Here is a 25,951-nt window from a genome sequence, read left to right on the forward strand (position 1 = left end):
GAGGAAGGGTTCCGCGTGTATATACTTCACAGGCTAGATAGTCGGATAGGTACGATAACTCGGAATCTCAAGCGTTGGACTGCTGCTGACTATGACTGAGCGACGAGCGACGCATGGGCACCAGATTGGGAACCGAATGTTCACGTTCTACTACTGATGCAAAGAAGGCATCGACATCTGAACCTACTACCGTGGCGTACAGGTATTTCCAGCATCGAGCACTGAGGCAACAGGGTGCAGTCGACCTTTAGGATCAAAACAAATGGACCGGAATCCGTCTGATCGTAAATAAGACAGGTTTTGGAGGTCCTCGTTGAATCGACGTTGCTGTTTGTCCGATATCCACCCGGTCATGCCGAAATTGATGAACGTCTTTTCTCCTTGCCATCTCCTCACCTCGCGCAATATCCGATAAGGCCCTTGGATGCCATTTCTCTTCTGAACGTGAATCACAGTCCGGTACACTCCAGGCAAAGATCACAGAGCATCAACCTCTTCAGGAAGATTCTCCCGATGTTTCCTCCATGTTTCCTCCATATCTCATTAGTGTGGCCCCGAGTGTTGCTTGAATCATCTCCTTTCTGTGTCTCTGCACTTGCTTACACCCGCATTCTCCCTGCTTAGTACAATGACAGCATGATTTGCATGACATTCTCATGACGAATCCTTTGACATGGTCTGCTAAGGATAGGACGTTTGCGGAACTCCCTGAGTCACTTCGTGTGGCACGCCTCCCCGGGCCAAGACGGGGCTAGGCGCGGAGAGGGACGGGAGGCCGAATGGGGCAAACTTGCGCCGTGGCCGTGCTGAGAGCGTCGGCCAGCAAAGCGTGAAAAAAAAAAGCTGTTGACTCTGACCAGAACGACATAGACAAGATAGACCGATTTGGATAACTTATAATACCGTCCCTACCCCACATCCTACCCCATACCCCGCCCTTAGATCCCGACCACCACCATCCCCGACAGCACAACCATGTCAGTCACCCAAACCAGGACTGTTCGCGCTCGCGCGCGCACTCTTTCGCTCATCGCACCTCGCGGCGGCCCGTCCTTCGCGACACTTCCCGTCGAACTCACACTCGACATCCTAGAGCTCGTTCTCCTTTCATCCACATCCCCATCTTCAGGTATATCACAAAAATCGATCTCTTCTTATGGCCACCAACAATCTGTCGCCGTCACTCTCGCGACGATATCCCGATACATCACCACCCTGCTCAACCAAATCCTCTACCGCTCCGTCGTCCTTTCGACACCGCGTGCAGTCTCTCTCTTTGCACGCACAGTCCGGTCAAAGGACCCTTCCTTCTTCGCAGCACAAGTGAAAAGACTGTCAATCACTTCTCAGGCATCATCCACGCGACCCCTCGCGAGCACGGGCTTTTTCACTGCCATAACGAGGGGTAACTCTCGTTGGGGCGAGTCTGGGTCGAGCAATGATGACCTGCAAGCTATCCTGGCTGCCTGCTCTAGCGCGAAGACGCTTGTCCTCCCAGAATATGCTCTGCAATCTTTCTTCACCCTCCCCCTTTCATCACAATCACAATCACAGTCACGCCACATCACGCCACCCGAACTTACCGTCGGCTCTCTGAGCGACATTCATCCATGGATGTCGTCCCCCTCAGGTCACGCATCCGAAGTCCTCAATAACCTGACTCACCTGCGCCTTGCCGAACCAGGCGATATGTTTGTCTCACCCTCGTCGTTCTTATCCGCTCTCGGACCGCTCTCCCACCTCACACATCTTCACCTCAGTCGCCGAGCGAGCGCGAACGAAGACAACGATATCGCGTTCGTGCAGGACTGCGAGGATGTCCTGAGGCGGAAGGAAGGGCTGAAGATGTTGGTCGTCAGCGTGTTCTTGCCGTTCTATTATTCCATGACGGCGCCTGCACTCCCGGCAGGCGGAGGTGCGGATGAAGATGCGGAGATGCGCGAGATGGACGAGGAGAAGGCGAGAGAGGCGACGATGGAGAGGGAATGTGTCGAATCGTCACTTTGGAGGATGCTGCAGGAGTTGAAGGCGAAGGATGAACGACTGGTCATTATTCAGGGTCAGGAAGGGGCTTGGAGGAAGGAATGGGAGGGTGTTCGCGTTATTGCGAATGCGACGGGCGCCGGAGATTTCTGGGTTCGCGCGAAGCAGAGGGCTGCAGCTAGAGCACGGAAGACGACGAACTGAACTGTCGCCCGAGTCGTAGGTTCGTCAAAGCTATGGAGGTGAAGGTGAGAGAGAGCCTCAGGATGCTCGATGGAGAGTGAGGTATTAGAAGGGGGGAGGAAGCTCAGCGCTGGCTTGGCTTATAGACTCGATCCTTGGCTATTTACATATAGATGCCTTATGTTAACCTTACCAGAACAGCTGCGTCGACTTACTTTGAACGTGGAGGGGCGTGTGAGAGAGTCAGGTGTTACTTTTAGGGGGGCGCACGGCGACCGTCCTGGGATCACATCTTGCTCTCTATTGATGGGCGTGGGTGGGTGCTGGTCAGCTGTGGTTTCTCTTGCGCCCTACAGTAGCTTTCCATCATTCCTCTGCGGTTCGACTCGTGCGTTCTGATATTTACGATATTCCCTGGAACGGTCCTCTGTTTCGACCCGATTTTGTTAGATTTCTCTGCCCTACAGCTATTGTTCTAGATATTACGGTCTTCACCGTTAGACTCTGTCTATTTACGCACACACTAGAGAGGGCGGTCTAATTACGACTTTGTTCGCAGGTTTTGAATGACCGCCTTCGTTTCTTATTGGTCTCTTTTTCGTCTCGTTTCTCCGTGTTCATCCTATGACTTGTTCCGTCCGTCTCTTTCTCTCAGGCTGGATTATGCCTATACTATGTGACAGCTCGCCCAGCAATAGAACTTTACAGATTGTGCTACTAGCGAGAATGTGCTTGCCGCACGATTCGAATATATAGTAACAGTGTGGCGCGAGTGAGAGGAAGTGCCACTCATCCAAATTCCATTTTTCGCCGATCCCATCCGCGTAGATCCCGATTCTCTCCTCGCGGCTCTGTAACCAATCAGCTGCTTGTTTAACTTAAACCTGGACGGAGAGTACGACATCCATACCGGCTGGAAGAACCGAAGCCGGGGGCGCAATTACTTGTGTAGTGGGCCATGTGAACTTTATAGCTTGCGTCCTTTGTTCTTGCCTATCACTTGGACCAACAGCGAGTCGTCCTTCGGCACTACTTAGTAGTCCTGCCAATATGCAACCTGGCATACCAAAAACGATTCCAATTCTACGAGGACAAGCGACGCCCCCTTTGAATACTACCATAGTATCGCTCTCCGCTCCCAAACATGTCGCCTGTATGTCGATATCCGAAGACCGTGCAGTCCACACAGACGATTACGCCTCCATAGCCATCTTTACCCCTCCACCACAAGGTGCGAATCTCACTGTAGAGTCGAAATTCCGCAGGCATAAATCGCGGAGCGATCGAAACCCGTACCATAACCATCCGGTTCGTTTGGATCGGATATGTCATATGCATATTGAGTCGGCTGCGTGGGAGGAGATGTCGAGAGCGGAGATCGTCACTTGGCGAGGGATCATGAAAAAGTAAGAGTTCAATGATGTATTCCTGCTTGGATGGAGTTCAATCCATGTATTGATATAAGTCGTATTATGACTTTCGATGTAGGATCATATCCGTGGGAGGTGCCAAACCCATAGAACTGAATGTGTCAGTTCTCGGCGGGCGGCTCTATTTGGAGGAATATGATCCTACACCCCTCAAGTATGTCGCTCAAGGGCTGGCATCTAACATACTGTTGGTATAAATAACTTATGCAGAGGAAAATTAGGCAACGCATTCTCTCGAGGGCAGAATACATTGGGTAGGTACCGTTCTAGCGAAGCCCAGGAAGGCTACTTATTTGGAAAGTCCCTAGACATCGTTTCGAGGCTCTTTGTACCGGAGGCACACAGACCAGCGACATGGGTCTCCATGCTAGCTGGTCCGCGGGTGTCATGAGGAAGCTTGGTGACTTGAACATCCTCATAGCTGGTGAGGTGGATGGTACTACGAATCGTAAGTTCTTGTATCATCATTTGATAGAGATGCGTTGATCGATCCTGCTCCCGCCATAGCATCCAATCTCGCTGCGTCCGAGGATTACATAGAAATCAAGTCAAAAACGGAAGGCTCGTAAGTCTCTCATGCAGGGTCTACTATTCGCATTATTGTTTCAGTTGCACTTACTCGTCCTTGATACATTTATGGAAGGCAAGCAAAATTGCGAGACTGGTACATCCAATCCATGCTAGTAGGCATCCCCAAGATCTTTGTCGGGTGGCACAAAGACGGCCGGTTGCATCGTACCCAAACTCTAATGGTCGAAGAGATGGAAAAAGCCACTTGGGACATTCCAGCACGCTTGACTTGGGCATATCAAGTCCTTTCATCTTTACGGGACTTCTGTATGCAGGGAGGTTCAGGGATAGACGGGCACAGAGTATGGCGTGCGCAGGTGGGAGGGCCGTCTTATGGAGTTCAGGTACGTGAACTCGGTGAGACGGAAGTGAGACTGTTGAACCGGGGAGAAGAAAGGGTGGGCATTCTCCCGAAGTGGTATGTGGATGGGCTGAACGAGCTCGAGATATCCCTTCGGATGAGAAACTTGTAGTTCGGTGTGGTGTTCAACTATGAAGGTCAATTACTTCGTTGCTAGTCGTTTCTCCACATCGCCTCTGAATCTGATTGTGTAGCAGCACACACTTCTGGCACTTGATTTAAGTACCGCGGTGCGAGTTGAATTTCGTCACAAAGGAAAGACGAATCAGCTTCTGCAGTCCTGGGACTAAGTCTACAGGCTGCGAGGCTATCTTTCCCGGTAAAATCCATTGGCAGGCATCTACTGGCTCGGTAACACTCGGGCCCTACTCGGAAAAAGCATCATGTGAGCCCCCTCATGCAGACTCATCGACAGTTTCCGCCTTTGTCCTGAATGTTGAGTCTTACGATATGTCATGATCCTGTTCTTGTCCTGTTCTGTTCCTCTACCGCGTCGCTACATTCAGCAGAGGTCGAAATTACCTCTTGTTTGGCAACGACAGTTGACATGGCGGTGTTTCGTACCATGATAGGGGACAGACACGCCTTAAAAATCTATTAGTGAGTGAAGTGAACGCCCTTTCTCATGCGGATCCATGGCGCAGGCCGTGACGCTGCAGCATGGAAGAAGATGATCAGAACGTTCAGAAAACGTACGTATTCGATTGAAAGCTTAATATCGCCATCCTCACAGTGAATCATCATGGCCGTTTCTCGATCCCCTCAAAGCGCTCGGGTACGTTGATGACATGGATGTTCCGACTACGGCGCACAACCGAATCCAGTCCGTCTTCGTCGTGTGTCTTGTCCCAACGTCTGGCGGGCATCAGTACTCAGTGATGAGCTCGAGGAAAGGTGAGGACGTAAGGCTTCGCGCCGGAAGCCGACAAGCTCCTGAAGCCATTGGAGATAAACTCCAACGAAAGGTCACAATGATTCCAAACGCGAGCAAACGTGAGAGGGAAAAGAAAAATGGATAAAGCAGAAACGCTATCGTGTACACAGCAGATGATACAAATATGATACAAATGCCATTGTTCGCCGCCATCATGCGTGAATTTTGTGTGCCAGCATAGATACTCGACCACCGCAGACAAGTTCATAAATATCATGCAATGTTCTCGCCACGACAGTGAGAAATGCCAGCATCATGCGAGGAAATTACATTCCGAACATGACATGGCGCTTCTCGTTGAAGGCCTGGTTGTCACGGATAAGGGGAGTCGAGATACCCACGGGCTCATCCGCCTGTTTCAATCAAATAACATGAAATGTCAATCAGTCACCGAATCGCGCACAAGCTCGAGGATACAACACGACATGGACGTACCTCGATCCTGTCAAGACGGATCCTACGCCCATTGTACATGCGACGAGCAAACTTCATCGTCGAGAATGCTAGGAACATCAAAAGGGCGGCGAACATGGCTCCGTACATCGCCGACATGAGAGGCTGAGGCTCTCCAGCAGAAGGAAGGGTCTCCGCGTTGTCGATGCCAGAGAATGGGTTAGGGATCGCAGGCCACACCGACCTGGAACCGCACACACGCTGCCACTGACTGTGGGATCCGATCACTGAGTTCTGTGAGGAAAAGTGATCAGTATGAGTATGTCATGCAGAGACCAATGATTAGCTTGATAAACACGCATGAGACGCACCTCAATACGGTAGATGAACTCGGTTAGCGGGATGTCTTCCTTGTGGTTGAACGCATGGAGGAGACGGAAGTCGTCGTCGACGGTACCATTCCTGAACTTGAAGCGGAGGAAGTCACGCTTGTCGGGGAGTTCTCCGCGCCTGAGCTCGATAGCAATAGCAGATGCATAGTCGGGGATGGCCTGGAGACTTGGGTCCTTTTCGATAGCGTCGATTTGATGGAACAGGGAGATGAAAGGCTGGTACGTGGTGGCCTCGACGAGGAACTGAAGGGGATCTCCGTCAAGGGTGATGCGCTGCAAGGTGCTGATAATAGATCGCATGAGAGTGCGACTGGCGACTAGATGAGAGCGGATATCAGTCAAATCGGTCATCATCAACGCCACAGTGGCGTAAAACAGGAATCACTGACTGTTTCCAATGCCACCCATCCGAGAGTCGCCGAAGACGGCGGTCTCATGGTAGTTCGCCCAGTGACGAGCTTGCTCGATAAACGTCGGTGGCAAACGGTGGGCATACGTCCTATTGTGGGTCAACTGGTCGTTCATGTAGTCGTGAATCTAAACAAGCCGAACATTGTCAGCATCGCATGTGCAACACGAACGACTTGCGCCACGCAACACTTACATTGTGAACATTCTCGAAGCTGGTGGACCTCCCAAAGACGAAGTCCTTCGCCTCAGAGAGAAACTTCTGAGCCTCTTTGGCCTTCTCCTTGAAGTCACTTGAGCCGTAGACCTTCTTGACGTGGGCCTCGAACGCCTGCGACAACGACCTCGTAGGTCAGAGAAATATTTATTAAGTATTGGGAACATCATACGTACAGGGCAGTCGGTCCAGCTCTCCAACGAACGATCATTCGACGGCTCGACGGTCTCGACTACAGAAACATCAGCATCTCTTAAAAAACGAAACTGATACATAGACTCACCAGGAACGTATTGGTAACCACCAAGGGGCGCCGTAATCCGCTGCTCGTTGGCGAGCTCGATACTGTTCTTCTCCGTCGGGGGAAACAGTCCCTGCAGCATCGCCAACGCGGAGTCGAACACAACACGGCCCTCGCCTCCGTTCTTCACACGAACATGAATCTGTTCGAGGTCGGCTAGGTCGCTTTGGATGCCTTTGATCGCATCAGGCGAGGAAGGGTCGAAGTAGATGTCGCTGAGAGTTTGTCCGAGGTCGAACGACTGGACCTACAGATGTAAATGGGTAACAAGAATGAGCATGCTGGTAAGAGAGATGGATGTCACGGGGGAAATATCGTGAAATAAAGGCATACCTCTCCGAGCGGAGTACACTCCGTGGGTGAGCTGTCGTAGTTCATTGGGTTCTGTTCGTAACCAACACGGTCGCCAGCACGGGCGATGATGACGACGCCGCGAACAGTATCGTGAGCCATTGTTGAAGTAGTGTGTTGAAGTGTAGAGTGTGGGGAAGTGTGAGAAGGGAGAACCTATGAGAACTGAGTAAAGTATGCCGCCAATCTACAAGCCTTTATACCACAGTATCTCGTAGGTCACTACGTAGGTCTGGGGCCTAAGAGGAGAGATCGATGGGAACGCGCCAGAAACTTGAGGCAATATCCGGCACCACCGTTCTCGATGCGAGCCTGAGTGAACATGAAAGGGAGGCGGAGGCACCATTAATCGACAGCATTTAATGTGACAATAGCAATGAGTGCACTTACCATGCGAAGCTTTGGCGTGCTACTAGCGTGTGGGGGCCTCGATCTTCTGTTTCAAGAACCAACTTTGGAGGTTTGGAAACCTACTTCGTATAGGAACAGAGCAAACCTACTCAAAAGTTGCGAGGAGAACAAGCTATAGGCTGTACATGCATCTACGACGGTAGTCAAAATGAGAGCAATAATCCATGGAGGTGGGAGAATGGAGCATACGTAGTTGATCAAAGCGGCGCAAGAAGGGACATGGTGAATAGGCGCTTCCATTCATGAGACACGTTGTAGAAAGGGTGATCCAGCGCATGGTTATCGTTCCCGGTCTTCTGAGGCGCCTTTGGACGCATCGGGACCCGTCGACATTTGGTCGACATCCAGCGTTGTTTCCAGCGTGCTGAGCAGAAGATATCATTCTTGGAAGATAAATTCGGTTATTTACCATGTACTTCGCTGACAATAGATAGGAGGTCGTGACCAGTGAAAAGGTTCGTCTCTAAACATCAGTGACATTGAGGTGTCAAGCCAAGACTGTGATACAGGCAAAGCGACACCTGCGTGTTTGTCGCATGTGTGTCTTCGGGTAATCGAGAATCGCAAAGTTCGTTGAAGCTCGACAATACCATATTGCCACACAGGGTTCAACCATGACCACCAAGGGTCCACTGCAATCCAAAGTTACTGACATTGATGAAAAGCTACTTACACTTCGCTGGCAACCCGTGCCCAGTTTAGACCCCGATCCCTACTTCTTCTTCTTTCCCTTTCCTCCACCGCTCCCACCCTTGCCTTGACCACCGGCGCCACCTGTGGCCACAGCGCTGCCTCCGCTCTCCACGATCCCTTGTGTGGCGCCACTTCCATATCCACCCTTGCCTTTTTTCCCCTTTGTAGGTACTCTGTACGTCGACCTCTCCGTTTTTTTGAGCCATCTCTCTGGATCCGGGGGAGGAGTAACACCGGGAACCACACCCTTAGGAACGCGGCGTGCGCGCACTTTCTTCTTTGTTTGTCCTTCCGTGGCAGCAGCGGCAGATGTGGAAGCAGTTGGTACGACAGCGGTACTAGGTAGCGTGGTTGTAGGTGGGGGCGGGGGAGGCGTGGATTCAATGGCTGATGTGAGCCAATGAGGCATGGCGTCGAGGGAACGGGCGTATGAGGTCGTGACGAAATCGAGGTGTGTCTGAGCTGCCTGGAGATTCGTGAGAATATCCGAATGTTCTTCCGTTTGCTGAAGGGGCGGAAGTGAAAGGGACGAAGTTCAGGTTATAGACTAGCACTTTAACAGCCTAGACACGCGTTGGGAATATTGACGGAAATTACGCGCACCGGGTCGCATGTATCAAGTAGTTGATTATACAGGTCAAAGGCGACTTGATATAAACCTTGGCGGTAACACTGTCATAGTTCGCGTCAGCCCTAAAATATATCGAGAAGATAACGAGAAGATCAGGCCAGGAGGCAACGTACTGTCTGAGCCTCGAGATGAAGTATCTTCCTGTCATCAGGATTCCTCTGCTTCATCCCGCTGAGCACCTCCGCTGCCTCTGCTTCCTGCTGCGAGCGGTAAAGTGCATACGCTCGCTTGTAAGCATCGTCTTCTGACGTAGAAGCGGACGAATCCAAGAGTTCAAGAGCAGCAGCATATTGCCCATCCTCCATTAGGAGGGAAAGCTTCGCTTGCAGAGCATCTGTGTCCTTCGGGTCAAGTCGCAGAACTGGAAGCCAGGCAGTGAAGATTCAGAATAAATCCTATCAATCAAGAATGTGGACGCACTCTTATCGCAGGTCTTTAGGGCATTAGATACATGACCTCCATCAATCTGAGCACATAGCGAAGTGAAATGCCGCTTGACACGGTCTGGGACCGGGAGAGGCTCCTTCTTCTTGGCCAGTTTGCGTATGTTATGAATGGTAGACTTCGGCCCTCGTGGATTAGAAGACTGCTTGGGCTTGGGTATCGCCTTGGGTGCCATCGTAGGCGATACAGAACAGAATGTACTCGTCGCTAAACACGGTTGGCCGATTCCCTTGACGCGGTCCCACGCGAGTTCAGACTCCGACCTCTCCTTGCTCTCCACCATCACGAACGATGACCATGTCTACCGAACAGTGCGTCTGTAATCGCTCATATCTCTATCGATACCTAAGCTCACGCGTGTATCCTATAACAGCCAAGAATCGCCCGTCGAGGAAGTGCAGAGAACTGACGACGATGCTCAGATGAAAGTTGAAGAACCTGAGGCGTCCCAGGTGACAGCACCGGCGGTTGCTCCCAGAAAACGACCACGACTAGATCTGACTGCCGAACCGAAAGAGCGCAAACGCGGCAAGAGTATGTTTGGGCTTGTGCTCGGGACGTTGAACAAGGCCAAAAACGAAGACAAGGCGAGGAATTCTAGCGAAGCGGTGTGTTGCATTTCGTCGCGATCTTGTTGTTTCGCAAACTGATCCATGGCGTACCGTACCATCAGGCGAAGAAGAGACAATTGATTGAGCAGAGACTGCAAGAAAAACTTAGAAAAGAAACTGACTCTGTCAGGAGAGCCGAAGAGGCGAAGAAGGACAAGACCGTAGCAAACCGCAAGGAAGAAGACCTGCAACTAAAAGATTCCATAGTATGTACAATATTTTGCATTGTCTAATGTTCCATGACGCCCAATGCCTATCAAATCCATATGGTCTGTGAACCTGACAATATTCTCAATGACAGCACAAGCTCCGCCACACAAATCTTCCCCTCCTCGCCAATTTCCTCTGCACCTCCGACTCTATACCCACCTCCGACCCCGACTCTCCCTCCGAATCTGACCAACCTCCATCGCGGAACGTATTATCCGGACCTCCACGTTCCCATCCACCTCCGATCTACTACCTCCCGGCCGTCCTTACCCCAGCCCAAGAGGCATTCCTTGTTAAGCGTAAGGCTGAGGTATGTCTAACTATACACGACTCCTATCTGCCCAAAAATTTACCCATCTATCCTGTCACCAGGTCAAAGAAGCCGCTGAGCAAGAATGGGCCACATTCCGTCTCGAGCGCAGTGCTGGCATAGAGGAAATCCAAACTCTCCGGCAACGCGTCCAGGAAGAACAGCTGCGCGTACGTGTCGAGCGTGGAACTTCCTCCAGCCCAACCAAAGCCAACGGCGATCAGGAAATGCAACCCACCGATAGCCCCACGGTTGAGACAAAACCGGCAGGGGAGAGTGGCATGGATGTAGATCAGCCGCCAGTAGATCAGAGCAAGGAGGAATCATCCGGTAAGGATGAGGAGGCGAAGAAAGCTGGGGAGAGTACGCAGGCTACAGAGGCTGCGAAGGTTGAGGAGAAGGAAACAGTGCTGGAAACGGCTCCTGTTCCTGCTCCTGTGCCGATGCAGGCTGATGACGACGACGCGGTCGAGTATTGATCATCTTCACAAGGTATACGTTTTCTTGCTATTCTTTTTTGACCGTCGACGTTCTTTCTTCGACGAGTCACTTTACTCCCCGTTTGCTTTTTCTCCGATTATATTGATGCTCCGCTGTTTGCTTGACTTTCTGTACGTATGTTCGACAATCGCATACTTTTGTGATGACTGACGTTCTGCTCGCGTCTGATAGGTTTGTAGCGTTCGTGCGTGCTTTCTCCGCCTTCGTGTATCTAAACTGGGTTGTTACTACCGAATTCCACGCTTGTCAAGCTTTGGCCATGCTTATCCCGGCCCGCTAATGTCAATCATTTGGTGATGCAGTGTCGAAGTGGCAAGATCATTGAAATGACAAGGTATTGAGCCTACGCGTGTATCAGTGGCGGTAGCGCCGACCTATCCAGGAGGTTCGGTGTAAACTTGAAAAATTATTTGATTTCGACTCGATCCCTGTTGTTCACTGCTCACAGCCTTTCTGGTACTCTCTGGTGTAGAATATGGGCCCGTTCGACTGCTATCAACGCTGCAGCTCAAGATCTCCAGCATGGTCCAAAATCTGCGCCTGCTACGCTCGTCGTGATGGGGACCACTGCTTGACCGGAAACCTGCACAGCCTGAACTGAGCGTGAGGAATAACCTCCGGGTGTAGTCGCGAAGGGTGGACAAGGTCAGGCTGCATCTCTACATGTTCAAAATACTCGGGGAGGTGTAGAGATTGAGCAGGATGATTTGCGGGAAGGTGAATGTTGTCGATAGAATCCACCTGAGCGACAGTACTTAGCCTACATCGATAAGTTGTACTTGAGTTCGATTCCATCCTTCGAGACGAACTCAGGTCAAATCACTACTTGCCTTTCAAGTTACATGGGTCAGCTTCTTGCAGCAGAACGTGCCAGAGAAAATCGTTGTGAGCAAAAAGCGTTGCCGGTATGAGTTGAAGTTTCTGTGCACCCACAGTTTCGGGTATCCGAGAACCATGGCGGCAGGACAACCAGAGTAGAGGAATCACGTTAAATAATGACTAGTTACCTGCGCTCTCGTACATAATCTTACATTTGGTTAACGATAGGGTGTGGCCTGCAGACTTGAGTTCTGAGGACTCGGATATGGACGCCACACTGCGCCACCCTGATTGCTTATGCAAGGTGCCACGTTCTCGCCCACGTAATATTGAACATCGTACTCAACCGTCACAAACGACTTTCAAGATGGTTGTCCACGATTCCTCTATGCATATCACGACGTAAAGGTGAGCATGATTCATTGTGAGGTCAATCAGCAAGTCTCGTTTGGTATCCACATCTTTTTTGTTGGCTGCTCGAACTCGACTCGGAGGGGGGCCCGGGGCTCTAGATCTTGGTCGCAGTGTGTCAGCTACTACGAGCCTGAGGTCTTGAGGGCAACATCCTCTACTGACAGGAGCGGACTACTTTCTCGTCCGTCTTCCGTCTTCTCAAAACTCGGGCGCAAAGTACCCTCGTGTGCTATGGCCCTCTCCTTTGAATACAGAGCGTTCCTGTGCTAAGTCCGGATGTCCCTGGCATGTGCTGGCCTGCGTAGGCAGTCAACACAACTTATACTAAGTTGGTCTGTCTAATCTTCGCGACTGTTCGTGGAGTTTTAGTTGAATCGATTAGATGGACCATGATATGTTTACGGAACTTGGCTTAGTTCAATACCCACTTATGGGGTAGCTGTGATCCGCCTCCATGAACAGTAGCCTAACAATAGTAGATGTCTACAGACACCCACCTGGATGCGCATCGCATATGTTGATGCAGTAAGGCGTGCGCCGCGTCCTCTCCATCGTTGTGCCGGAAATTATCATCTGTAAACTCTAGCTGGAAGGGTTCACTCGACTTCTGTCCAGCAAAGCCGATATGTCTGCACTACCTCCCTTCTGAAGCCACTCTGTCAAAACTGAGCCTAAGAGCTCCGAGACTCTTGAAGGGGATCCACGCTCTGTCTGACGACTGGACGAGGCCTCAACACGCTTCTAGCTGTGTCATGGACGTTTGGTCAAGCGGGTGGCTTGCACGTTATATGGCGAAAAAAATCGTTCCCCGGAGCAGTCTTCGGTCACGCGTGGTTTCGTGGCATGTCTGGCTTTTTCGCTGCGTGAGTGCCAGTTTTACGAAACGAGGACAGTCGGATGGGCAGCAACGAGACACACGGACAAACCCGTCTAACAGATGTCTTATGCATCCTCATGACGGTATCCACTGTCTCATACAATGCGTCGACTTTTTGCTTATGCTCGGTGATAAGGCATCTCGGCTTGGTTCCTGGCAACTTGTCCAAATCATTGCACAACATCACTCCTTCCCGAACTGACTATCTAGTTTGTTCGCAAGAGCGCTGACCTCTTTTTGGGGCCTCAAACTTCCGATCGCCGCAAGCCCTCGATTCATCGTCAAGGCCGTTGGCCTAGGTGGGATGTGGCGTATCTTTGATCGTGGCACTATTCGCTCCGGCCGCAGATTCACTGTTATTATCGCTGATATCTACATGGTACTACGTTGGTCCTTCCAGAGAAGGCCCTCGCTATTTTTGCTGACGCTGAGCATTCCCCTTCCCGACCTGACGCTTCATAGGCTACCTAATATTAGTTGTGCCCATTGTATCTGAGGCATATGTGTCGCAGGCGTTCTGACTGCATGCGTATGGAGCAACAATTGAAATGCATACAACATGATTGACATTATAGACCCTCTAGACGGCTTGCACGGCTGCACCCAACTGTCTCTGGAATGACCAGTATATATGGAGTTTTGTGCCTCGAAGATCTGTCAACATGGGTCAGGCGTCCAGTGCTCACTTATCACCATCCTGTCCTGTTACACGTGAACGTTGCATACATCGCATGCTCTATACTATCGTCGATGATGTTTCCGCACCATTCGTGAGCTGACCTCACCTCTGGATCGTCACTTTACCAAGCCTTACTCTCTATGACAAGACATTCGAGGTATACATTGTGCAGACGGTGACAACTTCTGTCCTGCGAACAGACGTCCGTCTTCCGAGGGACCTATGGGCGACTCATTACCTGTGCATGCACATACTGACTCTAAAAGCCCAGATATCTGCGTCTCTTCCAGGGAAACATTTTCGGAAGGAAAGGCGGCACGCTGGCTGTTGGAAACCGTCAGACGACACTTCGGACGCTCTATCACAATATTCTGTAGGGTGCGTGCTCCACGTTCATTTTGCACGCTTCCCTCACAGTATATTTCCAACCCATTGGTACGAAATCAGTGCCCTCTAGGAGCTTTCGGCCTCCGGAGAAGGGCGACCTTACCAAGCCGTATTTGATTCATTTCTGATACTGGAGCGAACCACCCCTTCGATGCAATTCGATGAAACGCAGCATTCCTGCCTGGACTGCCACTTGAACGTCTCAGGGGTCGATGGAAGAATACTGGAAAAATCTTCCGGCCGAAACCATCAATCTAGACGGCCCCTCGTCGCACCTACAACTCCCGCCCATGGCTAGAGCGACTTGGTGGCCACAGACCTCGTCTGACTCTGAACCCGAGAGTAATGCACGGCCCGTTTAATATCCGTCTGAAAAATGGCGCTGAGAAAATCCTCCTACTCGCCGAGTCGCTACGATTTCACTCGCTTTCAGAACCACCCAGAACAGCGACGCATGTGCAATGTACCATAAGTGTCCCGCCCTCTCTGGTATATCCATGTGGTACCGCCTTTCTCCCCCGAGACCACTGTCTAAATAATTCTCGCAGGTGGGTATTCCAGTCTGAATCCCGTGTGCCCCAGGCCGTACCGCTTACCAGTCGATGATCTTTTGCTCGCTGTCGAGCGGAGACAGGGCTACCGAGAATACCCCTTACCGTTCCCTTCGCGCATTACCTATTCGGAACCGGAGTCAATAAACCACGCACACGAGTTTGGAAAGAAGTCCAACTTGTGGGAAGGCCTAGGAAGGCCTCTCAGGGTTTGGACGAGTTCCCATGCGGCATGGTCTTGGGATAGCTTCTTTCATTATATTACGAGTGAAATCGTCGGATGACTCGGCTCATCCGCGCCGCCCCGGATGTAGATCTCTAAATTGAATACGTTTATCGTACAGAACACGGGACTATCTTCGGAAGTTACGCCCTGCTCCTTGCTACATGGGGTCATGGAGTCTCTTTGCACCTGACACTACCTCAAGACCTTGCGACTCATTGACGTTCTATAGCCAACGTGGTTCTGAAGTGTGTAGATGTGGCGTGTATGGTGCGTCCTTGTGCGTATAGATATTGATCTTACGGCCCATTTGTTCCTTTAGTGACACCGTTTTGAAAGCGGCGAAGCTAGAAGCTAAACCTATCCTGATAGTGTGTCATTCTTAGCGTTCAACCTTTTTCTTATACCACATATCCAGTTGTTTATACCCACGCTCACTACTATTCCTCTTCGAGAGCCTGAGGCCCACAGGTCGATACTTAAGTCAACCAAGCGCCAGAATCCTTCGCAAAGCTTCTCGCCAATGACATACCACCACAACCCGAAGGGACGAAAATACTTAAATGGCTGCTGAGTTCGGATCCAAGGCTCCATTTCCTCACATCGCCAAGCGATGTACGCCAGAATTCTCTATCGGCTCCAAGAACTTAGGACCATGAGTACATCACTCAAGTAGAAAGAACGCCTTCGCACAGCTAATTTCGAGTGCAATATAGCCTATCGCCGTCATCGGATGGGAACGTGTTAACGGCCGGTTTGCGAGCGAATCCGGGAGGCTGCAATGAGGCCAGCAATTCGCCAACAGAAGAGGAAGTTCTGCTCGTATACCTCCATACGTAGAAAGTGATCTCAATGATCAAAGAGGTGAGTTCTCCCGCCGTGTAGCTAGGATCTGATCCAATACAGCTGCTCCCTGCTTCTCTTCGAGACCAACGTTCTATTTTATGTTCTCGCCCACGTCATTGACATTGGCTGAAGAAGCATATGACGCATTTCCATACCGCCAGGCGGTACATAGGTCACATCCGACACCTAATTCCGCAGGGTCTCTGTGATCTCCGCCCTAAGAGCTCTCGGTTTAGTTCGCAGGCGTCCGTGGTCATGATAAGTCTGAATCGGTCAGCGCACGCGTCAATGCTGGAGGGCAGTGGCTACTGTAGGCCAAGCTGACTACACGACAGCAACACCGAACAGGCGTACATTCAAATGGCCGCTGGCGGGACACTACGGGGCGTCATTAGCCATATGCCAAGAATGTCCCAAAAGTGCCAGTCCCATTCGTAGGTTTCCGGACCGAATATTCACAAGGACTTCACATTCGCCGCTGACCATGCCTAGAAAGAGGATCACTATCAGCCTGGAATCTCCAGCGTGCTGACAGCTTGCGAGAGTGGAAACGCTTGGCACATTTCCGGTAGGTTCAAGGTAGGTACTTCAGGTTTTTTTTTGTTGTCTTCCGGAATGAAATCTTCGCTCACGGCTGCGTATGCATAGATCTGGAACCAGTACAGTGGTTGCGTGCAATTTAGTTGGCTTAAATAACTTCCTATTTTCGCTGGTGTTCATCTTCTCCAGCAATCGACCCACCGTATTCCGAACAGTCACACGTCGAGCGCATCCGAGTCTCAGAATTGTTCGAAGACGAAGAGAACTCCTCCAGTTAAGTTCATTATACTTACGTCGTTCTCAGTTGAAGTGACTCTACTTATTCTTGGAACTGATGTGCGTGCATTATAGGAAGGTTCTCAGGTATGTGGATTTCCGTGTACTCCCTCTACCTTACTTAGTACTATCTCATGCTAACAGGGTCATAAAAGTATACTTTTCTCTCATATTCAATTTAAGTGTCACGACTCGGGATCGGAAAGATTTCCGAGCGTTGGCTTCGAGTCTCATAATGTGCGGAAGTTGTGCAAGCTTCATCAGCAGGCGTGAACACGCTTCGGACACGCTTTGATGGCCCACCATCACACTGAAGGGAATATTGAGAGCACGTTGCAGCCGTGCATATACCCTGTTTTCTGCCATATGTGAGTGGTAGCAAAGTCTCGAAGTGTCCGCAGCCAACCAGAACATCCCGTACGTGCGTAAGCATCGTATCCTTCGGGAACACCAAGCTGTTCTTCTGCTCTCACAGTCCGTTCGTTTGGCGAAGCGCTAGCTCATAATCTCTAGAAATCCTTGGATTGCTGCGCACAAAAATGAACGGCGCACCCGATGCCACTGAAATGAATCACTGTTTATTGTTCTCATTGTTCCATCGCATCCAGAGAAGGCTTCATGGGCCGCATCTTTTCCGCTCCCGGTGAAGCTCATGTAGATCTACACCGGCTGCATCTCCATCTTCGCCGTCACCTCCATTCTCATGTGTAACTCATGAAGTACTCCTCTCTGCTTTATGTGCAATGCTCACGTTCATAGTTCTTCAGCGTCTCTACTCCTTCTCCACAACACGGCTTTCGGAGGATCCAAGTATAACTCATCTTCTGGATGCCTCCGAGTACGTGAAGACACTGATTATACAGACCACTTCTCAACCTTCTGAATCACGGTCAACGTTTACCTCCGCATACACATCCAAGACTGTACCCCGAGGGGAAACTCAAGAACCAGAATTTCACATACCAGAATTGTATCCTTGGAGCCGGTGAGATGCGCTATACTTATGCAGCTCTTCTTTCGAGAGTGTCTTCTTCATGAAGAGTGTTCGTGCGTCTGATCTCGCTTACTGATATGCCTGTTCCGTTCCGAGAATGCGAGAACTTGAGCCCCGCCTCATCGTTCCATCTCACTGCATCCAGCTGAGCGACTCCGGGCCATGACGCTGTATGTGTACATACTCATCCTGCTAATTCATAGAACTTGAAACCCGCTATGTGTCATATACGTACAAAGTGCGGTGCGTGCTGTGTCATTGGGCTGCATCAATCCTGAGGACTCACAATGGCACACATACAGTACGGGAAGAAGCCGAACGCTCAACCTCGGCAGTAGTCCAGAAGCAGTGCCCCCATGGCCTGTTCTCGTTCTGGGTCCTCCATCCTCCTCGGATTTTTCAACTTCAGCGACTCGTCCGCACAAGGCGCTTGCCGCTTATACCGAAAAAAGCACACCATGATCTAACTCGGCTCTGGGGCCCAGTACCGCCCGCGAGCAAAGCACGGCGGATAGAGTCGCCCAGCGGCGCGGGATCTCTCGAAGGTTCAGAACATCGCGAGGCGGGACTCACGAAGGTTTCATCAGAGGCTGGATGGTGCTATCTGATCAGAATACCTCTCGCTCGGGCCCACACATCCTCTCACGTCGCTTTACGGCCTGGGTTCTACGCCGAGCTCCCATCTCCTTTCTCCTCGTTCGTGGCTCACCTAACGCCTGCACGCTTTTTGCGTCGTTCCCGCTCTGGTTGGTACACGCCCCCACGCTGTGACTGTGCCTCGCACTCCACCATCTGTTTTTATCCCCCTCTTCTTCTCATCTCGTAATGAGACAGCAGCGGGCGACTCTTTCTCAGGCTCTGCCTGTCTATGACGCTGTGCCTGCGCCGAAGGTCTACTTGAAGCTTGGAACCCATGCTCGCCTAAGTTACTATCAAAAATCAAACGCGGAATTCTGCTGTTGTCTGTTGGCTTGACTGCACGTCTGTTAAACCGTACAACACAACGCAGGAGATCACCTTGTTCCGCACCGTCGATGTGCAACTTCAAGTTGTTGCACTTCTCCCAGTCCGCCCTCGCTCTGAGATTACTGAATCGGTCCCCCACCCCACCTCCAAGTTCGTCCACAACTCCGAACGTCGAACACGACTCCATTCATTCCGCCTTCGTTCTCAAAAATGTAACGTTCCAAACCCTTCGCAGAACCTAAGTCGTACACGGACGTTGGTCATCCTCTCCTGAATCGAGCAATCCGCATCGCAAAACCCAAGCGGCTACTGTAACGGACTTGCTACATGCATACATACGAACCAAGGGTCACCCCACTCACCATCACGCAGTTATTAATAAAACATGCCCATCGTCTACGTCGGGACTACACTCCTTAGATCTGGGTAGAGATCCAGAGCCGGTGTGTTACCAGTGAGGACGCCTATGCATGCGCATGATAGTAGTCGAGAACAGTGCACAAAGTGGATCTGAGCGCCCTTTACCGCCAGTATGTAGTAACGGTAGCAGCAGATACCTTCGGGACTACACCCTCCAGATCTGAGAGATCCAGAGCCGGGATCAACTGGCATGCTGAAGTGCGCTTGTGAGCTTTACGAGAGAGTTGAACTTGGCCAGAAGAAAGAACCGCCCGGGCCTGAGGATGATTGTCGGCGAGAACTCATCGTGCCAAACGCCGCTGGATCTGAGCTCGACGAGCGACTCAATCTGAGTAAAAACGCCAGTGATCACGAATGAATGAGTAAAAGTGAGGGGAGTGTGGATAGAATCGCCTAAGAAAAGAAACTGGACGCTCCGGAGATGTCGGTTCGTGGTTCGCACGGGTTCGACCGCCGGCTTTAGCCTCCCATCCCACCGTCCCATCCCACTGGCACAGTGTCCCATCCGACTCAGCGTCACATCCTATTCCATCCCACCATAGAGTCCTATACTGTAATCCCGCGACAAGTTCATGTACTTACGCGCCCACGACTCCGGAGAATAGGGGCAAGCCAAAGGCGGTGTCGTGTCATACCATGAATCACGGCAAGTCATCTAACTTAATACACTGACACTGTTGTGGTATGGTATCAGTAGGACTTGGGTGTGGGTATGGCGTTCAACACACAAAAAAAAGGAGTGCGGTAAGAGCGTGGTAAGTATGCAGTAACTTGAAGCGTCAGCGTCGTGGGCAATGGTGGAGAACCTAGAGGTTTGAGGGGACTCCGGTGTGTGCTCTGTATTGATGCGGTGTTCACATTTAGCCTGTCGACCTGATTGCAATTCGAGTGTATGTGTGTACGGTTCCAACATGTGGTTCTTGTTCGTGTTTGTGGATGTGGATGTATGCGATGCGGGCGCAACTGTTAGGACGACTGAGAATCGATTGAACCGTCCACTCCGACCCGACTCACGGAAGATTGCGAACAAATAACCTGCTCAGCCTCATCGTGCCCGCCAGTAACGGTATAACCAGGCAGTGCGCTAGGAGGAAAAAAAGTCTGCACATGAAACGCGTGCGCACCGGTTGCGGTTGCGATTGTCGACATCTCGAGGAGATCTTCAAGAACCAACACGGCACAGCATGCTCGACGTGATCGGCAGCTTCCTGCCACAGACACAGACAGGGAAGTCTTCGAGTACAACAGCAACATGTTGATGATGGGGAGGATGACGTGACGATCATGGGTACATACAAAATCGTTGATTGTTGTGCAGTGCAGTGCGATGAGTATCTAGCTATAGAGCAACTTGGGTACGTAGAACCACAAAAAGAACAAGTAAAAACACCGTGACTGCGACAGACCTCAGCTAAGTATGCAAGGTGCAAGGTGAGGTATAAGTAGAACCAACAAACCAAACGAACAACACGATAATATGCAAACTTCAACCTCATGTCGATTCAAAACCGAGACTGGTACGGATACGGATATGACCTCAGGCTAAGTATAAAAGCAAGGGGATAACGACGATGCAATGCAATGCGGGCCTGGACGTCTATACGAATGCGAAGACGGCTTTTACGAGGGGGGAAGACTCGGAGGTGAACGTTATTATAACTCGAAACTAAGCATGAAGAACTAGCGAGAAGGGGCAAGAATCAGTGAGACTGATACTAACACGAGCGGTAATGAATTCAAAGAGTCCATCGAGGGAAATGCGGAGTATAAATGGGGAATGGGGAACTGGGAACGAAATTTGAGCGAGGGGGGATATACAGAACGAGAAACTGAGAAAGGAAATGCGATTGTGATTGAGCGTGGAGTAAGCAACACGGGCTAACGAGGCAGCTAAGAGCTCCCAGAGGAGAACGAAGGCGAAACCAAAAACGTGCAAGTGCAAACAAAACCAGAAACCTAAGCAAGCAAAAACGAAACGACAACAAGCTTTTGTCAGGCGACGAGAAACGGAGCCAAGAAGGAAGATCAAGCAAACAAGCAAACAAGCAAACGAACAAGCGAACAAACAAAACGAACTATCGTATAGGTATAGGTATACTAGGATAAAAGTAGAGACACATCGATGGGTGGGTACGAGCAGACGGGGCAGGCAGACAGGCAGAGCAGGGGGGCTTGTAGGGAGACAGAGGACAGAAGACATAGGAGGACATAGGATAGCATAGGTAACGATACAATCAGGGAGAGCAAGCAGAGAGAGTCCTAAACACATAAGAGATTAGCACACACGCTAACAGACAAAGAGAGAACAGAAGGGTGCTCACCATACAGTCCATAATATAAATGCAAATTGGCGAGCACGACAACGACAACAACAACAACAACGACGACGAAAGATAAACACATATAGCAAACCACAACTTCCTTCCTTCCATCCCCCCACCCACCCGACTCGACTCAAACTCACTCAAACGACGAAGCAGGCGAATACCCACCCCCACCCCACTGCCCGATCCCACCACCAACCCCAAGGCCGCCCCCAAAGGTCGTATAATCCGACGAAATAGTTCCGAAACTCGACATATCATCGAACGAAGGGAAATACGCGTCGTCTCCCAGCGTAGCAAGTCCGCCACTGGGCAACGAGTGCGCGAGTGATCCCGAATGCGAGTGCCCGAGTGATCCTGAATGCGAGTGCGAATGCCCGAGCGGCCCCGAATGCGAATGCGAGCGAGAAAAACCTGGCCCAGACGTCGAGAGGTGATGCGCCGGATGCGGGTGAGAGTGCGAGTGCGAGTTCGGGTGGGGGCCAGAACCGGGGTGATCGCTGAATGTGGCGCTGACGGGGGTGATTGGGAGGTCGTTCACGGCGTTCATGAATGAGGATGTCTACGGGTGGAATGGATCAGCAAACGTGTCCGCGCCACAGGGCAAAGGGGGAAGTCAAAATGAGATGAATAGAGATTGGTAAGAGGTAAGAGGTAAGAGGTAAGAAGACGTGAAACGAGAAACGAAGTGGACCCCGTTCGGGTGCGGGTATGGTATGATGGTATGGAGCGGCGGGAGGTAAGCAGGATATGAATGGTGAACGCTGAATAGTGAATGGGGCGAGACAGGCGAGTTCACGGACGCGAAGTGCATCGCATCACCAAAGCGCACGAGGCCCGCCATCCCGAGCGGCAGACAGACGTAAAGCGGAATTCTTTTTGTGAAACGTGAAACACAAGGGCTCTCACAGTAATCCAGTATGCAGTATCCAGTATCCAGTGGGAGGCCCAAATTCAGAACAAGCACAGCGGAATGAAGACTGCAGACACCAACGCCCCCGATCTAGAATAGAAAAAGAAAAGAAAAACTCACATTACACGGCAACAGCTCAAACGTCGTATTCCGTCCCAACATATCAACAGGGCTCATCATCCCCGATCCCGATCCCGATCCCGAACTCGATCTTGACCCTCCAGAGCCTGAATTCGACGAGCGCGAGGACGGAGCGGGGGAGGTGCAATCTCCTCCATCTCCGTATGCGTATGAGGGAGAGGAAGAGGAGGAGGCGGTGGTGGTGGTGGTGATGGGTTCGGTGAGCTGGTAGACGACGGTGAGGAGGACGTGTTCGGAGGTGGGTGAGGAGCCGGTGGAGGCTTGGATGATTTCTTGGACGATGGAGTATCTGCCCGGTTCTGCACATATATCAAAAACAAAACAAAAAATGAGTATTGGTGTTTGTGGTTTAGGTGTAGGTGTAGTGCAAGAGGAAGAAAAGGGCCTACCATTCGAATCACAAAGCCGTACCCAGAACTGCGGCACGAGGCTCGCTCGGTACATATACGACGACGTCACATTCTCCTGCAACGACGAACAATGCATCTCCGTGCTCTCCGTATGTATACAATTCCCATTAAAATACACCGAGCACGAGCTCCGGGTATCCATGAGCGTCGTGCTCGTGAACGTCACCGTCGGGTCGATCGCCCGCAATGGCCTTGCCTTGGAGGACTTGAACACGCTCACGGCGCCGGAGGCTGGATTCCCGCCGTTACTGCTGCTGTGACGGTTGTGGTGGGTAGAGGAGGGCGAGAGCGGGGGCGTGACGATGCCGCCGGAGCCGATGACGCCGGAGAGAGCGTCGGAGAGGGAGGAGGAGGGAGAGGGACACCAGTATGCGTTGGCGGGGAGGACGTCGATGTGGACGAGGGCGCGGGAGGGCTTGATGATGGGTTGGAGGGACCCATTGGCAATCAATGTCGAGGACGCGATGTGGTCTGGAGAGCCGTGAGAGGGCGAGGAGGACTCGAGGGAGTCATCGATGGAGGAAAAGTCCCGATTCGAGAGGAGTTTGAGGACTGGAAATGGGGAATTTGTCAGTTTAGGGGCCTGGAACGGAGAGACATGGACAGGAGAAACTGACTGCGTTTCCCTCCGCAGGTGTCCCGGAGCTGTTGGAGTCGGCTCCCGACCTGCTTCGCTGTCCGACGCTTGCCGGTGACATGGAAGATATAGTCCGAGATGAACCTGTTCCGGTTTGGGAAACGGCTCAAGGACCTGGTCGAACGCGACGTTTCTGGGCGATATCTGTCGAGAGCTAGAACGAGAGGGAATATGAATGAGATGAGTATGGGGTGATGTTGAACATGGATGTCATGTTGAACTTACCTTCGACGAGAGCGGCCTCGAGGTAAGGAGGCCATACGGCTTCACCTTTTCCTTTTAGAGTTTTCCAACTCTTGCGACCGCTGACGATGGTATGGACGGCATCGCGCGTTCTATCGTCGGGGGCGAGGGGGTAGTCGACGCCGTCAGCTGAAGCAGAGTGCATATCGGAGGACGATGCGGAGGGCATGGTGTCTGTGGATGGGCGTAGAGGATTCGGGTGCGCGGGCAGGCCAAGACGAGAGACAAAGGATGCCGCGGAGTGCGTTCAGTTGTTTATATGAGAAGCAGGCGGAAATTGGGCGCCAAACGGGAGTGCCGCCGGGGTGTTGGGCATGGTGTAATTCTGGAGGAGAGACGCGAGGATGGCGGACGGACGCGAATCGCCTCGGAAGATCGACTGTTGAGAACGCGTGAACTCGCGTTTATTTTTGGGTTTATTTTTGGGCGTCAGAAGGTGGCCCGAGCGGCGAGAGCGAACGGTCGAGCGAGCACAGATCTTCTCGAGCCGAAAGATCGCATCCCGTTCTTGGAGATCTCTCTCTCCACCAAATACGCTGTGCTTCCCCGGTCAAGGAGCGGCAACGCGGCAGATGCGCCATCGCAGACCAGCACAGGCTCCTTCTGCCGCGCCCCTCTTTTCCCATTCGCACGCCCAATGCCACGGCCGTGCTGTGTTGTGGCTTCACGCAACGTCCAAGTCCAAGCGCACCCGCACGAAAAGAAGAAAAAAAAATAGACTCGAGGGCGCGTCAAACATCATCGCCTGCCATGGCAAGTCCCTTCAAGGCGCACCGACCCTGCACGATCCGACCACTTCCAGCTCCCATGCCATGCCCGACGCAGACGCAGAGCTCACTGACTCGTCTGCCGTATACCTCCTGCCAAGAACGTCATCCACGCGAACGGAGGCCTCTAAATGCCCCGATTTGGACGCTCATGAAAAAAAAGAATCAGTCGACGACAAGCGGCTCGAGCAGTGGAGGGGACAGCAGAAGGAAGGGGCTCCGGGACACAAAGAGCTCCTATCGTCCCGATTTAGCGTTTCCAAACCGGGACAAAGAAGGGCGGAAAAAAACTTGACGTAATACTCTGCCAGCCCCGTTAGCGTGGGTTCTGGAGCTCAGATCTGAGCTCCTTGGCCGTCCCGTCCGGATCTAATTAATTACACATTTCAGTTACCGAAGATGCGATACTTATGCGATTATGCAATTACTTTAGAGCAAGAGCAGCGTCCATCCGGCCAATCACGGACGCACCGGAGTCGCCACCCAATCACTTTTTGGCGTTCCGCGTCCGCCAATCACACGCGCCAGCCAGTCACATTTCGTCTTTTTTCTCGCGACTCTGCATCAGCAGTGAGCACCTTCCGACAGAATCACAGGCTACGAGGAGTGACCTCATTCGACCTGGACGAGAGAGAAAAGAGTCGCAAATCGCAACGCTTCCCGTCCTCGGCTTGTTACACTCAAACGCGGATCGCATGTATGTATGTATGCACAGTTCACAACTTCACAACCACTATCACTGCCAGGACAACAACGACAACATCATATGTTCCGCACCCGATTACCACCTCCCGAATACGTCCACTTATCATCATCAGAGCCCACATTCGTTCTGATCCCTGGCAAATCGCTGAGAACGTTGACAGTAAGCCTCCACCACTGCGCCCTCCCATTCGTGCGTAAACCACTCCTTGCGCCTCAAGCTCTCCAGACCTATTTCCTTCCCTAGCCTCGACTCGACTCTCGACCTCGCCGCGGTCTACTGATAACTTCCTATGACAGCTCTGACATCAGATTCAGGGATCAGACGTGTGGCGTATGTCGTATGTATTCCAACTCTGCGTTCTGGTGTTCTACAGTACTTAACTGAACGTCCGAGTCGATTTAGTACAATAAACAAAAGAGGATCGGAGACGAGTACTAGTGCGATACTACTCGTTCTGGAGTTCAGTAGGTCGATTGCTGCGAAT

The 25,951-nt window shown here is 51.6% G+C and overlaps 7 protein-coding genes across 7 annotated transcripts; 3 read left to right on the top strand and 4 right to left on the bottom strand.

The window, feature by feature from the left end:
• The first annotated feature begins 859 nt into the window (after positions 1-859).
• On the top strand, positions 860-2,878 carry STEHIDRAFT_172426 (uncharacterized protein). The gene has a single exon (XM_007310108.1). It carries the CDS (start codon positions 976-978, stop codon positions 2,185-2,187), a length of 1,212 nt encoding a protein of 403 aa, XP_007310170.1. The 5' UTR covers positions 860-975; the 3' UTR covers positions 2,188-2,878.
• Positions 2,879-3,057: 179 nt separating this feature from the next.
• Positions 3,058-4,727, top strand: STEHIDRAFT_150399 (uncharacterized protein). Its single transcript, XM_007310109.1, has 6 exons — positions 3,058-3,572; positions 3,655-3,750; positions 3,818-3,850; positions 3,905-4,044; positions 4,104-4,161; positions 4,240-4,727. Exons 1-6 carry the CDS (start codon positions 3,217-3,219, stop codon positions 4,637-4,639), a joined length of 1,083 nt encoding a protein of 360 aa, XP_007310171.1. The 5' UTR covers positions 3,058-3,216; the 3' UTR covers positions 4,640-4,727.
• An 800-nt stretch (positions 4,728-5,527) lies between these two features.
• Positions 5,528-7,653, bottom strand: STEHIDRAFT_86958 (phosphoglycerate mutase-like protein). Its single transcript, XM_007310110.1, has 8 exons — positions 7,506-7,653; positions 7,155-7,419; positions 7,048-7,103; positions 6,851-6,985; positions 6,636-6,783; positions 6,226-6,563; positions 5,897-6,148; positions 5,528-5,814 (listed from the first exon to the last, which is right to left on the bottom strand). The coding sequence occupies exons 1-8, from the start codon at positions 7,623-7,625 to the stop codon at positions 5,728-5,730; spliced, it is 1,401 nt and encodes a 466-aa protein (XP_007310172.1). The 5' UTR covers positions 7,626-7,653; the 3' UTR covers positions 5,528-5,727.
• A 993-nt stretch (positions 7,654-8,646) lies between these two features.
• STEHIDRAFT_67854 (uncharacterized protein) lies at positions 8,647-9,877 on the bottom strand (the record flags this gene model as incomplete). The annotated part of the gene is made up of 4 exons (XM_007309952.1): positions 8,647-9,132; positions 9,231-9,299; positions 9,372-9,619; positions 9,679-9,877. 4 exons carry the CDS (start codon positions 9,875-9,877, stop codon positions 8,647-8,649), a joined length of 1,002 nt encoding a protein of 333 aa, XP_007310014.1.
• A 122-nt stretch (positions 9,878-9,999) lies between these two features.
• On the top strand, positions 10,000-11,312 carry STEHIDRAFT_162476 (uncharacterized protein; the record flags this gene model as incomplete). Its single annotated transcript, XM_007310111.1, has 5 exons — positions 10,000-10,013; positions 10,076-10,310; positions 10,376-10,519; positions 10,615-10,833; positions 10,896-11,312. The coding sequence occupies 5 exons, from the start codon at positions 10,000-10,002 to the stop codon at positions 11,310-11,312; spliced, it is 1,029 nt and encodes a 342-aa protein (XP_007310173.1).
• A 9,799-nt stretch (positions 11,313-21,111) lies between these two features.
• Positions 21,112-24,181, bottom strand: STEHIDRAFT_142622 (uncharacterized protein). Its single transcript, XM_007310112.1, has 6 exons — positions 23,977-24,181; positions 23,732-23,905; positions 23,094-23,666; positions 22,684-23,003; positions 21,648-22,212; positions 21,112-21,585 (listed from the first exon to the last, which is right to left on the bottom strand). Exons 1-5 carry the CDS (start codon positions 24,161-24,163, stop codon positions 21,787-21,789), a joined length of 1,680 nt encoding a protein of 559 aa, XP_007310174.1. The 5' UTR covers positions 24,164-24,181; the 3' UTR covers positions 21,112-21,585; positions 21,648-21,786.
• Positions 24,182-24,298: 117 nt separating this feature from the next.
• On the bottom strand, positions 24,299-24,808 carry STEHIDRAFT_150404 (uncharacterized protein; the record flags this gene model as incomplete). Its single annotated transcript, XM_007310113.1, has 2 exons — positions 24,299-24,713; positions 24,769-24,808. 2 exons carry the CDS (start codon positions 24,806-24,808, stop codon positions 24,424-24,426), a joined length of 330 nt encoding a protein of 109 aa, XP_007310175.1. The 3' UTR covers positions 24,299-24,423.
• Between the last annotated feature and the right edge of the window lie 1,143 nt (positions 24,809-25,951).

Source organism: Stereum hirsutum (assembly GCF_000264905.1).
Source record: "Stereum hirsutum FP-91666 SS1 unplaced genomic scaffold STEHIscaffold_19, whole genome shotgun sequence".
NCBI lineage: Eukaryota > Fungi > Basidiomycota > Agaricomycetes > Russulales > Stereaceae > Stereum > Stereum hirsutum.

Excerpts from the sequence above, each read along its gene's own strand:
- STEHIDRAFT_172426 (XM_007310108.1), top strand. The coding sequence starts at position 976 with ATGTCAGTCACCCAAACCAGGACTGTTCGCGCTCGCGCGCGCACTCTT.
- STEHIDRAFT_150399 (XM_007310109.1), top strand. The coding sequence starts at position 3,217 with ATGCAACCTGGCATACCAAAAACGATTCCAATTCTACGAGGACAAGCG. Across the intron at positions 3,573-3,654 it reads TGGCGAGGGATCATGAAAAA|GATCATATCCGTGGGAGGTG; the intron begins GTAAGAGTTCAA and ends CTTTCGATGTAG. Across the intron at positions 3,751-3,817 it reads TATGATCCTACACCCCTCAA|GCAACGCATTCTCTCGAGGG; the intron begins GTATGTCGCTCA and ends GAGGAAAATTAG.
- STEHIDRAFT_86958 (XM_007310110.1), bottom strand. The coding sequence starts at position 7,625 with ATGGCTCACGATACTGTTCGCGGCGTCGTCATCATCGCCCGTGCTGGC. Across the intron at positions 7,420-7,505 it reads AGTGTACTCCGCTCGGAGAG|GTCCAGTCGTTCGACCTCGG; the intron begins GTATGCCTTTAT and ends TTACATCTGTAG. Across the intron at positions 7,104-7,154 it reads TGGTTACCAATACGTTCCTG|TCGAGACCGTCGAGCCGTCG; the intron begins GTGAGTCTATGT and ends ATGTTTCTGTAG.
- STEHIDRAFT_142622 (XM_007310112.1), bottom strand. The coding sequence starts at position 24,163 with ATGCCCTCCGCATCGTCCTCCGATATGCACTCTGCTTCAGCTGACGGC. Across the intron at positions 23,004-23,093 it reads ACGGCTTTGTGATTCGAATG|AACCGGGCAGATACTCCATC; the intron begins GTAGGCCCTTTT and ends ATATATGTGCAG. Across the intron at positions 22,213-22,683 it reads TTGAGCTGTTGCCGTGTAAT|ACATCCTCATTCATGAACGC; the intron begins GTGAGTTTTTCT and ends TTCCACCCGTAG.